Source organism: Aythya marila, assembly GCF_965140915.1.
Source record: "Aythya marila genome assembly, chromosome: 3".
Lineage (NCBI taxonomy): Eukaryota > Metazoa > Chordata > Aves > Anseriformes > Anatidae > Aythya > Aythya marila.
Window position 1 is genome coordinate 61,515,543 of NC_139044.1, and position 14,259 is coordinate 61,529,801.

The following is a 14,259-nucleotide window of genomic DNA, read 5'->3' on the forward strand; positions in this document are numbered from 1 at the left end:
CACCTGCTAACTTCGCTTCTCTTCCTGTTTTAGAGCTTCACAAACCCTCACAATCTAACAACAAACAAACAAACAAAAAGGATGAAGTTGTTTCCTCTCTCTCCCACTTTAAGTTTAAAACAAAACAAAACAACTTTGTGATCCTGGAGCTATTGCAGCAGAAGGATTAACTCTAAGTGGTCATTACATTCTTGCCCTTCTGTCATGTTCATCTCTGGTTTTCTAACCCAAGTCAAGGCTTTTTCTGCTTCTCATGCCACCCTGCCAGCAAGGAGGCTGGGGGTGCACCAGGAGCTGGGAGGGGACACAAGCTGGCCAAAGGGATGTCCCACACCAGGTGGCATCATGCTGAACACCAACTCTAGGAGCACTGCTCAGGGATGGGATGGGCATCAGTAGGTGCACGGTGGTGAACAACTGCACTGTGCATTGCTTGTTTTAGATACATAGATTATTATCATTATTATTTTCCCTTCCTCTTCTGCCCATAAAGCTGTCTTTATCTCAACCCATGACTTTTACCTGTTTTTCTCTCCCATCCCACTGGTTGGTGAGAGTGAGCAAACAGTTGTGTGGTGCTGAGCTACCTGCTGGTTTGAACCATGGCACTAACACAAAAATCCTCTATGCATGCACTTTATGCCTTGCAAAAAAAGTTTATACCATTTCAAATCTAGTGAAACAAAGCAATAATTAAGGCAGAGCTATCACAGAGATATATTTTCTGCATTAAACAAAAGTACATAATTGGATTGTACTATTTACATACCTCATAAAAAAATGCAGCAAGAAAAGGACTCTGCGAAGTTTACGTCTATACTATCTTTATGTTGTGGATTTTTCTGTATTAAATTTCGCTTGAAGGAACGATCAGTTTCATAACACAGCTTTCAGTGACAAAATGAAACATTTGGACCAAACACTATACAAAATCCTTTGGGAAAAGAACAATTCTCAGTTTACACAGTGAAAAGCAACAGAACAATGTCTAACTTCCATACTAGATCCTTAAAAGAAAGGCTTTTCTACAATGGTTAGGGCTCGTTCCTGATCCTTAAGCTTGTCAAGTAAGCTTCCTTGAGGTATTTAAGTGGTTTTTTAAGTAATTCATCTCATGTCTCTGAAGCCTGGCATAGCCTGTACCTATTTATTTTTATTCAAATGATAGCATTTTACATGAGTAAAGCACTGGGCACTCATCTTACCACAGACTGGACACAGGTCTGCCTCTTGCCTACACAGGCTCTATCAAACCACAAAAATTCACCAGCCAAATAACATCATAGAGCCTTAATTTTATCTCCAAAAAAGGCAAGATACTATCTTCAGAAGGCATTTGGAAAATTCCTCTGTAGCATATGTCTCTGAATATTACAAAGAGAAACAAGAGGTATAGGAAAACATGAAAAATGTTTTAAGAATCTTAATGTAAAATAGATACTAAAATAAAAAACAGAAATTATCAGTGTGTGAAAAGACATTCATCATAACCTATTATAAGAATGATTAAAGAATGAAAATGCCCAGTTTTAATCATTTAGTTTTCATGATATAATTCAAATAACTGAAGCTTAATACTTCTGCTGCTATTTATGATCTATCTCAACTTGATGAAAGTATTTGCAAGTCTTACCATTTTCTCTTCTAAAACCAAAAATCAATCTAATTTAACCTGATACACAATTCATCTTCCAAAACATTTTTCTTAACACTCAAGTAATGGGTGGAGACTTACTGAAGGGAGCGGTGTGCAGAACTGTACAGCACAAACATCTTGGGCAGTGAGGTTTGACCATTTCTGCTTCTCTTCTTGAATGAGAGTGGGAGTTCTTTCTGAATCAGAACTGTGTATGGCTCATTGTCATGACAAATTAAGAAGCAATAAATATTATTAATCTATTAGTTGAGAAGGGTTAATCATGCCCATAATGAATTTTCGCTTCTGGAAGGGCAAGTAGTTCATAGCTTTCACTAGGGGACATCCAATTCACTTCTGAGTTTCTGTTCTGCTCTGCTCCCCAGATCCACTGATCTCCTACATTTGAATATCTAACTTCCAGCACAATTTTGCACTCCTTAATAAAAAGATTAAAAATCTGAGTATGCAAGATTTGATGCATTAAGATTCAGCAAGTAAGTGGAGGCAACGATTTAATATGCAGACTTGAGGGGGAAAAACCCAATCAAGTTCACTATGCTGTTGCACTCTCCTCATTCCAGTTTTCTCTCCCCTATAATTAGAGGTATACACATTATATTTCATTTATAAACCATTGATAAGTATTTGCCCACAGTGCAATCCTTCAATATTTTGTGGAAAAAAAGACTATTTTTAAGTATGAAAATATCCAAAGATTATAGCTTTGAAAATATTTAGTAGTTATAAGGGGGAAAAATGCCATCTGCTGGGTACAGCTGAGGACTGAGGTTTTTTTAAATTTCCTTACTATTATACCATGCTTCCCTAAGTGAGTCTTCTCTTCACTTTGGACTTTACTTTTCCCCATCTTAAAAACTGATACAAGTAACTTCAGTTCTTCTGGGAGAATGTAAGAGCTGCCTTGGTAAAACTATGCACCACCTGAGACTTCTGAGTGTCTTGTCTCAGAGAGCAGGAGGTCTGTCAGCAAGAGGCACGATGACTACCATACGAATGAGGATGCTTTTAATCTTTACATTAGAAATATCTTTACAGTACCCAGTACTTCACATGCTTTTACATCTCCACGTATCTAAATTTTATGGTTAGATAATTAAATTGATCTAGCTTATAGAAAGCAGAGCAGCATAACTCCATCTGTTTCGCCGTGAAGTTATATATAACTTTTTTTTTTTTTTTTTACCACTCAAAAACCAGTGATGGAACACTGGTTGCCAAAATACAGGTACAGAACAGGGTGGTTATCTGGCCTAAAACAATGAAACCATGGCCTTGAAAACCATACTGCATAAGAAGGAAAAATAACCATAATAAGTCAAGAATGTCCAGTAAAGAAATATATTAAAAGAGCCAGGAACTGGAAAGAGCAAAGTCCATTAACAAAATGGATTATTATTTTTTTTTAATTGTCAAAAACTGTGAGGAAAGGAGGACAGTTTCCTCCTCATGGGTACATATGGGAAAGAGAAGTTTTGTTTTGATTCATAACAGCCAAGGGAGTTCTCTTACTTTTTTGTTTGTGTTTTTATTTCACAACACAAAGAAGCAGCTGTCACCTGTTTGTGTACACGCACACATACACACGCAGAGGCACGTATGTTTATAAATAAAAAAACATGATTCATTGCATGTGAAGCTGAAGCAACTTACAACATTGGAAATTTGGGCTTCAAAATTAAAATTGAAGTTTATTTCTCACATATACAACGATGCTGAAAATGAAGTAGGTCCTGTGAGGGAACACATCTTCCATGCGTATAAGATAAAAGCATTGATGTTGATTTCAAAACGGAATTCAGTACGAAGCCATGCTTGTACTTCACAATTGCTGTCAGAAGACCGCTTGGTAAAAAGCAAACAAGCATAAAAAGTATGAAAATAAGGAATTTTGGCCTTTATGAGATCCTCTAGGAGGATGACATGCTTTTAACCATTGTCAGATGGAACCAAATCTCTACCGAAAAGCTCTGACTCCTTGCAAAGCACCAGACATCCCCTGTCAAAGTGCACAACGCGCACCAGCTCCACACCCAGCAGTTACTGTTCTTTTCCATACTGCTTTGATAAATAACAAGATGGGTCCTTCATTACCACTGAATCATCAGGCCTCGATTATGCAAATGGATCTCCCACAGACGGATACGTGTACCTCTAGTCCCGCTGCCTTTAATGCATTTCTCCGACAGGATAAGCATTTTCTCCCACTAAAAAACCTACAAGCTGGCCGTTTGCCAAAAAGATGGCATGTGTGAATTACCAAACCTATGGCGGATCCTAAGTCATTACAGTAACTGATATTAAAAATACCATTTATTTCCTCAGAATGCAAACGTCCCTTAAAATGCTAATTTTAACCAACTCATAACAGACTGATTATTTTTTTCGTAATCAATCATCCCAACTTGAATCCCTACAAAATGAGAGGCACTGTATAATTATGCAAAAAAATAATTACGTAGGTTTCTTCTGCAGCGTCTCTGAGGTTTTAAGATAAGCGGATGTACCGAGAGTTTTTCTTGGCTATCAAGCAGAGAAGGTGAAAACGCTGATAATCTGCCACTGTTCTAGAACAGCACTGTTGCATGCACACCATATTGATAACACCAGCATGGCAGAAATGCAAACAACCTGTATCAGGGTCATTTATTTTGTTGACGTGTTTTGCTGACTCCAAAGTACTTGTGCATGCAGTCAGACACGAAATCCTGGGCTTCTATTTCCTAAACCAATTTCAAAATGTTTTTGATGGTATCAAAGCAAACTGAATTGTACTCCTGGAGTTATGACTGTCATGTATTATCTATAATATATTCATTATTTAGTACTTGTATCGGGTCTTTTATGATTTGTGAGTTTGGTATTATCAGAAAATTAAATAATAAAATGTTTGGAGTAAGACGGATGAAGAGTACAAAAAACACATGCAATATCTTTTGCTGTCTGGTCTGTTTGTCCAATGATAACCTTCTTTTTTCCTCTTAGTTTGCTTTATTTTTCTTTGAAATACACCAAAGCATGCAAGGAAGTCATCTGAGCTAAGATTTTTCCTTATATAAATGTTTCTTTAGTTTTGCATACCATGGAAAAAACACTTAAAATTTCTTACCTTAGAGATCTGTAATAATTCTATGCTAATACTCTTTTCCATGAGTGTTTCTAAATGTGCCGATTTGTAAACTCAAGAAAACACAATAAAAATCTCTAATTAAGCAAAACAAACAAACAAAAACAATTGAACACTAATACTTTAGGTAATTCATGAAGGGAAAAATATTCTGAAATAAGTTCTCATTTATGGCATCCTCACAAAATATAACAAGAACTCCTTGTCTGTAGAAGATCACAAAGTTACTACATGCAAAAATGCAATTCAGAGAAGCTCATACCAGCTTATAAAATCCAGAATAAAAACACACTTTGAACAGTATGTTCAAAAAACTAACTCCTATAACTGAAAAAGTAATTTTATATTAGGGCAAAAGAAAAATATGTTCACAAATGAACTTCAGTAAGTCTGACATAACTGCATCTATTGCTCAAACTCTAGCAGAAGGAAGATGAGCATTTCCCCCATCTAAATTAGACAGTCTTTACATTTTGCATCTGGCAAACCCTTACAGCCTCTAACAAAGAACCATGTCAAATTCCTCCTTATGCAAAACATTATTTTACTATGCAACTTAAGTAATCTCTAAAAGGTCAATCCCACAATTAGTAAATTCAATGCAGGTACAGTACGCCTTCTGAAAAATCTCTATAATACTGTAAAGAAAGCATGAAGAAAGAAAAACAACGTTTTAAAGTGTTTGGTAGTTAGATGTGTAACAGTTCCCTATCATTTGCAAAACGTTTAACATATGAACTGCAGATAATCACAGAATAATTCTGATTCAAAGGCCCTCTGCAGGTCACCTGCCTTGTGCTCAAGACTGGGTCCACTTCCAAGCTGAATCAGGCTGTTCACAACCATATCCAGTCAACCTCTGGGTATCTCCAAAGATGAAGCCTCCACACCTTGCCAACCTACTGCAGGGTTTGACCTTTCTCACCTAATTTCTCCCCCTGTCCTTCTACAATTTATCTTCCTTTTCATTCTTTCAACATATATCTCAGTGCCGCCTGGCTCCATCTGATCTATAACCTGCTGTTGGGTAGTAGGAAACAGCAACGAAGCATTACCTGTCTTCCTCTTCTCCGGACTGAACAAACCCAGTTCTCTCCGACTCTCTTTGTAGGTTGTTCTCCAATGCCCTCACTGCCTTGGTGGCCCTCCGCTGGGCTTGCTCCAGCCCATCAGTGTTTTTGTCAGAGTGGGGGACTCAGAACTGCTCACAAATGCTGAATAGAGGCAAAGATCTCTTCCTTCCACGTGTGGTCCAGTTATCAGCTGGCCATCTTTGCCACAAGAGCAAACTGCTGACTAATTTCAAAACTTTGACCTTCAGGCCCCTGAGTTTGTTTTCTACAAAAGCCTCTCCCTGGCAAGGCAATCTCCAAGCTGACTGTTCCCATCAGCTGCCCCAGGTGAAACGTGCTGCATTTAGCATTTACCTACTTGAATTTCATGAGTCTTCAGGAAGTTCAGCTCATTTCTCCAGCCTCCTGAGGTCCTTCTGAACAGCAGCCCTGTCCTCTGCCCTGTCAGCCACTCCCCCCAGCTCCGTGTCATCCATCAGCACTCTGACAGGGCACTTTATCTCAACAGCCAGGTTGCTAATGAAGCTTTTAATATACTCACCCTCACTGTTGTCTACTGAGGAACACTATTCAGGGCTGGCCTCCCGCTGGACTTCACTGACCATTGCTCTTTGAGATTGACAGTCCAGGCATTTTTCGTCCTTGTAGTCCACCTAATCCAGACCATGACTCACTAACTGAGCTACAAGGATACTACAGAAGGCTGCTGAAGGCCTTGCTGAAGTTAAGCCAGCTTACACTGTTTTTGCCTTGTTTGCAGAGCTAGTCTGTTAGTCAAGCAGGGTATGCTCTTGGCAAAATGATGCTGGCTGTTGGCAGTCACTGACTTGTCCTTTTTGTGCATGGACACGGCTTTCAGGAGAATTTGCTCCACAACAGCCATTAAAAATGACAAAATGCAGCCCATCTGCTTGTTGGTTCCATGGATGTACATATCTTTGCTTAAATAGTCCCTAAATTGGACTTCCTCACCTTTGTGTAGTAAGTCATTTCCCTGGGCACTGCCATGAGGTTCAGGAGCCTCACAGGCCTGCCAGCACACCTTACCAGTCAAGACCAAAGCAAAGATGACACCAAATACCTCAGCTCTTTTATCTTTTGCCACTATGTCTCCCACTGCATCAGCAGCACACTATTTTCCTCAGTTGTCTCTTCATCACAGAGGTACCTACAGTTGTCCTTCACTTACCTTCAATTCCAGCTGAGTTTTAGCATTTGTAATTCCTTCCCTCTACATCCAAACACAATTTTTACATTCTCCACAGATGCCTGTTATTGTTTACTTCTTCCATAAACTTTCACAGGTATTTTGGGGGTGAATTTTGAAGAAGCTGTCCCTGAAGATCTGCCAGTTCTCCTGGGCCACTCTGCACTTTAGGGGAACCTGCCATGGGATACTACCTATACGCTTACTGGAAAGCCAAAGCCAGCTATCCTGAAGCCTGAGATTATTTCTCCACTGCCTGCTTTTCTACCATCTCTTACAGATGTTTAACTAGGGATGGCGTCAGCCTTCAATTTTCTAACCTGTTCTTTCCCATTCACAAGTAGCAAGAAGTCTAAGTGACATGGCTGAATACAAAGTTTAGAATAAAATTCAAACCCAAATGTAAAATAAGACAGAGTACCGAGGATATGTGAGATAAGCAAATTTTAGAGGCATATAGTATTTGGGAGCTTTTCTTGACCTAGTTTACAGATAGAAACAGATCTTAAACAGCACAGATAATTGTTATGATAGCTGATGCAAGCAACTGGAAAGACTGCTTTAAGAAAGCAGCAAGTTCAAGAAAAAGGAACGGGGTATATAAAACACACAAAGCTACATTTACATTCCATTTAGCAAGCGTATAGATAATTTTAGGACGATATGAGGCAAAGCTTTTAAAAATCTGGAGAAATGAGTAGCTAAAGCAGAATAATTATCTGACAGATGGAGATTGCCCCAAGGCTGCCACTTCAACATATAAAAAGATGAGGCTGAGTTCATTTTTGAAATCCAACATTTGAAATTCCAAGAGCATCTTGCATATTAGTTGTGGAAGGTACAACATTATGTTCAGTACGCCAGCGTATAAATACAGGTTAGATTCCAAGACTTACTTTGGAAATTGTTTTTAAAAACTGAAGCCTTACAGAAAGATTTCAAATACCTTCACAGCAGCATAGCATAAATACTTAAGAGTGTAGTAAACCTGAAGTACCTAGGTAAAGTCTAGATGCTTTCGTGGTTTCCATCGCAACACCAAAGGTGACTACTACAAGTGCATATTTCTACCACAGTAATATTTGTGCTTCTCATACTGCCACCTTTCTTTCTGCACATAGCCTTCTCTCAGTCAGATTGCACAGCCCTACCCCTAAATTTTATTCAGGCCTAGTAAGACCTGTTGTGGTAACAATAAATGCCTGAAGATAACAGCTAAACAAATTACTCATTTACTTTCATTTGCAACTCTCACATTCCAGAAAAAGCAGGCAACTTTGAAGCACGCACTTGCTTTACCAACAGTACAGCCATAAATGCAGTTAATAGATTCAAACCTGCACTCCTCCTGCTGTCATCCCAGCACTGTGCATCTTTGCATCTATTTGCAACATCTTGTCCTTATTTGTTCGTAATTGCTGAGGGACATCATCTGCATCCTGCTTCATAACTCCACTGTACTCAATGTAAATGCAACCCTAATCTAGACTGTGATCTCTGGAGGCTAGAGGAATATGGGATTACTTTTTTTTTTTTTTTTTTTTTTATCGCCAGGGTACTGTTTGTAAAGCTCCCATTTTGTGATGGATGACAGTCGTAAAAACAAGTTTGTGTTATTTGATAACTGACATTCTGCAAACAGGTAAGATTGAAAAGAGCTCCCAGGCCAAAATAACAATTTATGGATCAAATAAAAAAGAGGGAACAGAAATAAGAGGAAACAGAACACAGACCAAACAAACTATCATATCAATTCTGCAGTTCTTAGCTTATTCAGTTAACTTTTACAATTTTTCAGCCAGCCAGCAATTTGTTTCAAAGCAGAACTGTGAGGAAGACTAGCTTGTAAGATGAATAAGCCACCTTGTGACAGGCAACATATATGACAGCAGATCAAGAACATCACAGTTATTTTGAACCAGTTGTAGCTTTTCTTTTTTTTTCCTTCAGATGCTCATTCTAATTTACAGAACAAAAAGGACAGCCTAACATCTAACACAAAAGGAAAACATTACTTGCCTTCAGTCTCATGATATCTATATCTGGCTCTCGAACTGTAATTGCCAGCGTACCCAAGATTTGAAACCCCTGTTGTCTTCAAATATATTGTACTTCACCTTCCATTATTTATTACTCAACTATGAACAAGTGAAACACAACTTGAAACTTACTTGATTCCCCCAGGTAAATAATATAGTTGCTAACAAAGAGTTAATCACAGAATCATCTAGGTTGGATGTTTCATGTTTCCTTCAGGTTCTTTAATATATACAGAATATATCTATTCTTTTTATATATACATATATATATATATATATACATGTAAATGTATATATATATAAATATACACATATAAGCCTTTATCAGTATTTCTTCAGCATTTCAAAGATGACTAAAATTCCTGACTCCTTCCCATACCTCAAGGTTCTCTATAAAACTTTTATTATTCTGTGATATGAAATGGTATTGAGTGATTGATCACCAAATTGTTTGACCCAGTAAGATGCTCATTCGAAGCCAATAAAGACCTAACCTTGCTTTTCATTTGATTTTAGCATGTCTGATTCAGATAAAATTTGGAGGAACTGCACAGGCTAATTAAAAATCTGGAAAAGCCAGCATGGACATTTTAAAAATTCTGTCCTTGCAAGCTACCACAAATTTGGCACTGAGTAGACATTTTCAGTTGATATTTGTGACATTTAAATACAGCTCAGAGTTGGTTTGGGCTTTTTAGCATTTTTTATTTTTTTTTAGAAACATTCTTGGAGTCAGACATTTTGGGAAAAAAAATCTCCACCATTTAAAAACAATCTTCTCTGTAAAGCAACTGAGAAATTGCACACAGCAATTAAACATCCCCTATTTTCTCTTCTGACAAGGTCATTTAACTCATAGGCCATTTGGAAACACCGTTTGTGTGCTGTAATTTTGCTTTCCATGAGCATCATCATAATTTAGAAAAAAAAAGGCAAGGTACTGTTGTTATATGATCAAAGGGCTTTGCTTCAACATTGCTGATGAGAGACAATTATCTTAGTAAACCTGAAGTGATGCAGAAGCGCTGGCAAGTGTCTCTACTTTAAAGCACGCGAAATGTGAGGGCTTTTCAGTTCAGCTACGTTGTTTCAGCACGAATACACGTCACCTTACTCTCTCATTTAGCTGATTTAATAGGTTGTTGGTTACTGTGATTGGTTTTGTTTTGTCGTTTTACATGAAGTGTCTATTTGGATGTGATCAGAACAGATTGAGAGACCATACGCTGGACTTCTTGCAAAGACAAGAGAAGAAGAGTTAATGTAAACCATCGTTCTGATGCTCGGACGGGCTGGTCTATGAGAATACACTGGGGACAATTATCGTGGCTCAGCTGATAAGCTGTAACTCACTAATGTGCAACAGCGCAATTTCCTTCAAATATGTGCACCAAACAGAAGTGTCAGCATTAGGTCACCGAGGTTATGGAGACAATCCCTTTCCTTGGGATGCAATGGTATTTTTTCTTTATTTGTATTCTTTGTTATGCGATCTTCATCTTAATAGTGCAGCTTATTCTAAAAGTACTTCATAGATCATAAGCCCAATCCTCCTTTTTAATTCAATGGCAAAACTCTCTCCTATCAATTGTGAAATAACTGAACCCTAGACAAAAGCAAATTGGTCATTCATCCGGAACTGAACTACATCTGGGGTGAAGCACAGCAGCTATTTTGCGGTTAACATTACTATTACAGACTGATCTATGGATGGAAATGCACAACTGAAAGCACAGGGGAATTTTAGGTAGATAGAAAAATAATCGTACTGACTAAAATCAGGCAGATTCCCCAGAGAACTCCCTCATTCATAGGAAAAATGCACACGATTGTTTACAATTGATCAGGATCTCAATTACATGTGCCACACAAAATACAGGTCTAACGGCTGACAGTGCTCTTGTCTCATGCTACTGAATAAATAATGCCCCTCTATGCTTTTTCACCATTTAAGTGGACAGGAGACTATAAACACAAGGGCAGCGTGGCTGGAGTTGTGTGGTAGAGGTTCAACCTGTATCGTGGCTGTCAGCTCTAAGACCACACACAACAGTAGCTCAGATTTGGATGCCTGCATTTCAGGGTTTAAAGATGAGCCTGTAAATCAGAAGAGAGGACTTGGAAATTACAGACCATCCCCATTCTCACTGTTTCAAGCTGCTGTCAAGTATATGAGATCGATACTTTGATTTCAGTTCCCCATTTGTCAGTAGAAGATCAATACAAAGTCATAGATTCCTTTTCCATAAATATTATCACTTTACTGTATCAAAATAACACAATTTTTTATAATAGTACTTTAAACACGTTTGTGCTACTCTGCTGTCAAATGCATGCCAAATTTCTTCTTGGATTACTGAAGACAAGGAAAACTTTTTGTTTTTACCTGAAGCACTGAAACCAGTATCAAATGCTTACTTTTAATCTCAGTGGGGCTGGGGAGAGGTAGAAGCCTAATGCTGTCACATCAGAATTGCCAGCAGCAAGACATTCAGTTCATCAAAACAATTTTTAGTTTTGTCAGAAATCAACCTAACAGGCTTTCTTCACAGCCAGTTTATTATGGCAGTGCTCAGAACTGCATTTTTCAAGTCTAAAACCAAACCTGCTTCTTTTAAAACTCACATCAACAGCTTCAAAATTGGTATACTTTGGGTGTTTCCTCAATTAAGTTCATATTTTACCACGGAATTAATCAAAAAATCAAATTAACAAGTGATGTGCTTAAAGCCGTAGTATTTTACTCACTGATTTTGTTTATGTGGGTAGAACCGACTGTTTCATAGGTCATTACTTAACATAAATGCTTTTCTTCCAATGATGGTAAATTATTTTCCACATAGTACTTCATTAACTTCTTTTTGTTGGATGAATGCACCTGCGCTTACGCTACAAACAGCAGTCAACTGTGATATGAGCTGAAGTAAAATTCATTTCAAAGAATTATACTTTCTCTCACGTCAGATTTCTAGGATTATTTTTTCCTTATGTATGTGAGAGGAACATAAACATTAACATATTTACGTGTTGCAGTATTTAGAGACCGGTCCAGCTAATCATTTCCACAGTACCAGCATTGCATGGATTTTCACATAGCTGGAGTATGGTAGAAATTTTCTAAATGTTAGTGAGTGTTTCAAATTCTACAAGTGAACACTCATTCTTTAATAGCTTGCTGCTAACAGCCCAGCTTTTTAGAAACAGTTTTGCTGGCTAATATTTTAAAACATTTTCATTTTCTGATCAAATAATTGTCATCTATTATATTAAACGTAGCAGTAGCACTGACATTTTTCTATTTGAAATCAGTGTTGAGTAATCAGAGAGTACTTTTTTTAAGGTGAAATGAAAAATAGGTTTATTTTGCTTCTGAGTTATAGACTACTACTGTAAATTTATAAGCTTCAGCAGAAGTCATAAGAATCCCATAATAAAAATAGCATTCCTGCCAAATACCAGGTCTTTTTTTTAATAGATTTTTTTTCCGTTACTTTTCTGTGACTTAAATAAAAGTCAAATGTGAAATAGAAATTTATAATGAGTTGGTTTCTCTGAAGTCAAACTTAAAATATTCCTGTATGTTGTCTAAAATAGCTGTGTTGCTTCTAAGGCCTTAATATTCCACTTTCAAACACAAAAATCAGAATAGATGCTTCTGACCTTATGAAGTGCTTAGAAGTTAGTTGCCAAATATCTTCTGTTGAATAAACTCCATATTTTTAAGATCCTATATATTCACCAAATATGTTCAGTAATATGACATGCCAAAGTGTCTAAAAGTTAGATGGGTCCATTATTAACACTCTGAAATAAGTAAGCAATACGTCAAATGAACTGTTTAATCATACTGAGGTACGTGTGGCATCAAGAAAAACTAAATATCAGTGTTTCAAACTGCCAGTTGTAATGAGTCCCAGATGTTAAAACATTAAGCAACTTAAAAATCAACTAACTCAGTTCTAAACAAAATCACTTCCAAGTCAAGCTGTAATCCAGTGACTCAGTCTTCCCCCCTGCCCTCGCTGGCATGAAAATTGCCCCTCTTTAATATGTGCAGTGCCTGAATTAGCAAATAGTATGTGGAATTGATGTAATGTAATGTTTTACATGTCTTCTGCTGTCAAAACTTACCATTTCTGAAAAGACTTTAATGGTTTTAGAGACAATACCAAAGAAAACCTATGAAGTAAAAATTCATTTTTTTTTCTTTAAAAAGTTAAGCATCATTTTTCATTATGCAGAATCCTAAAATGGAAGAAAACTTACGTTGGTATTATTTTGCATAAAAGCAAGGGATAGCAGTTACTTCATGTAAGAATTTAAGCTAATATAGCCTGCCTACCTTCAGAAAACATAAAAGGTAATAATGCCAAATCCAAACAGGGCTGTTTTTTTCAGCAATTTTAGGAAACAATTTAAGAATGAGTAGATTTACATTATGAGCATCTGCCATTGTTTTCAGTACAGCACTGATTGCAACAGTTGCTAAGATTTTCAACGAACAGATTCTTCTGAATATAGAGAGGCTTAGCCCCAGAAAACGTCAAGAAATATCAGAGGAGAGATTAACTGCTAAGGGACGTTCACTTGAGCATTATACATTTAAAAAGGGAAGAGATTACATACCCTTCTCCACCAATTCTTGTTATCTTTAGACGAAAATCAACAGAGTTCAGGCTGGGTGGCTTCCATTTCAAAATATCATCACATCGTCCAGGCTTGTATTTCTGAAGCAAATTAAAAAGCAGTTTAATTATGCTTATTGGTTTTCACTGGTTTTAAAAGTAACAATTCAGCGTTTCGGGCTGTATTAGATGTCTCTAATGAATTACAATAGTTAGTGACTGAAACAATGAATTTCATTACCACAGAGGTAGTTGTGCTTCACTACTTTATTTGCTGCCTCCTTTTAAAACTGCTTAGCACGGCAGCCAAGCCATTGTATATAATGCAAAACTGAGAATGGAAATAAAAATTAGCATACTTCATTATCTCTACCTAATGGAAAATTCCAAATAAAAAAAGAAAATACAACAGCACAGTTTTAATAAATGAGAACTGTGAAAGGACACACACAGAAGACGCATTTAAGATAACCTCAACATTTCTGAGCGATTTTCTGAGCGATGTTTTTGTTATTCACACTGTTGGCTGAC

At 37.2% G+C, this 14,259-nt stretch overlaps 1 protein-coding gene across 2 annotated transcripts in view; it reads right to left on the reverse strand.

Annotated features, from left to right (window-relative positions):
* The window catches only part of RNGTT (RNA guanylyltransferase and 5'-phosphatase), a 180,506-nt gene that overhangs the window by 47,645 nt on the left and 118,602 nt on the right, over positions 1-14,259 (reverse strand). For both annotated transcript variants that reach the window (XM_082756487.1, XM_082756486.1), the window contains exon 13: positions 13,730-13,830. In XM_082756487.1, coding sequence (XP_082612613.1) covers positions 13,730-13,830 — 101 coding nt within the window. The remainder of the gene's footprint in view (positions 1-13,729; positions 13,831-14,259) is intronic.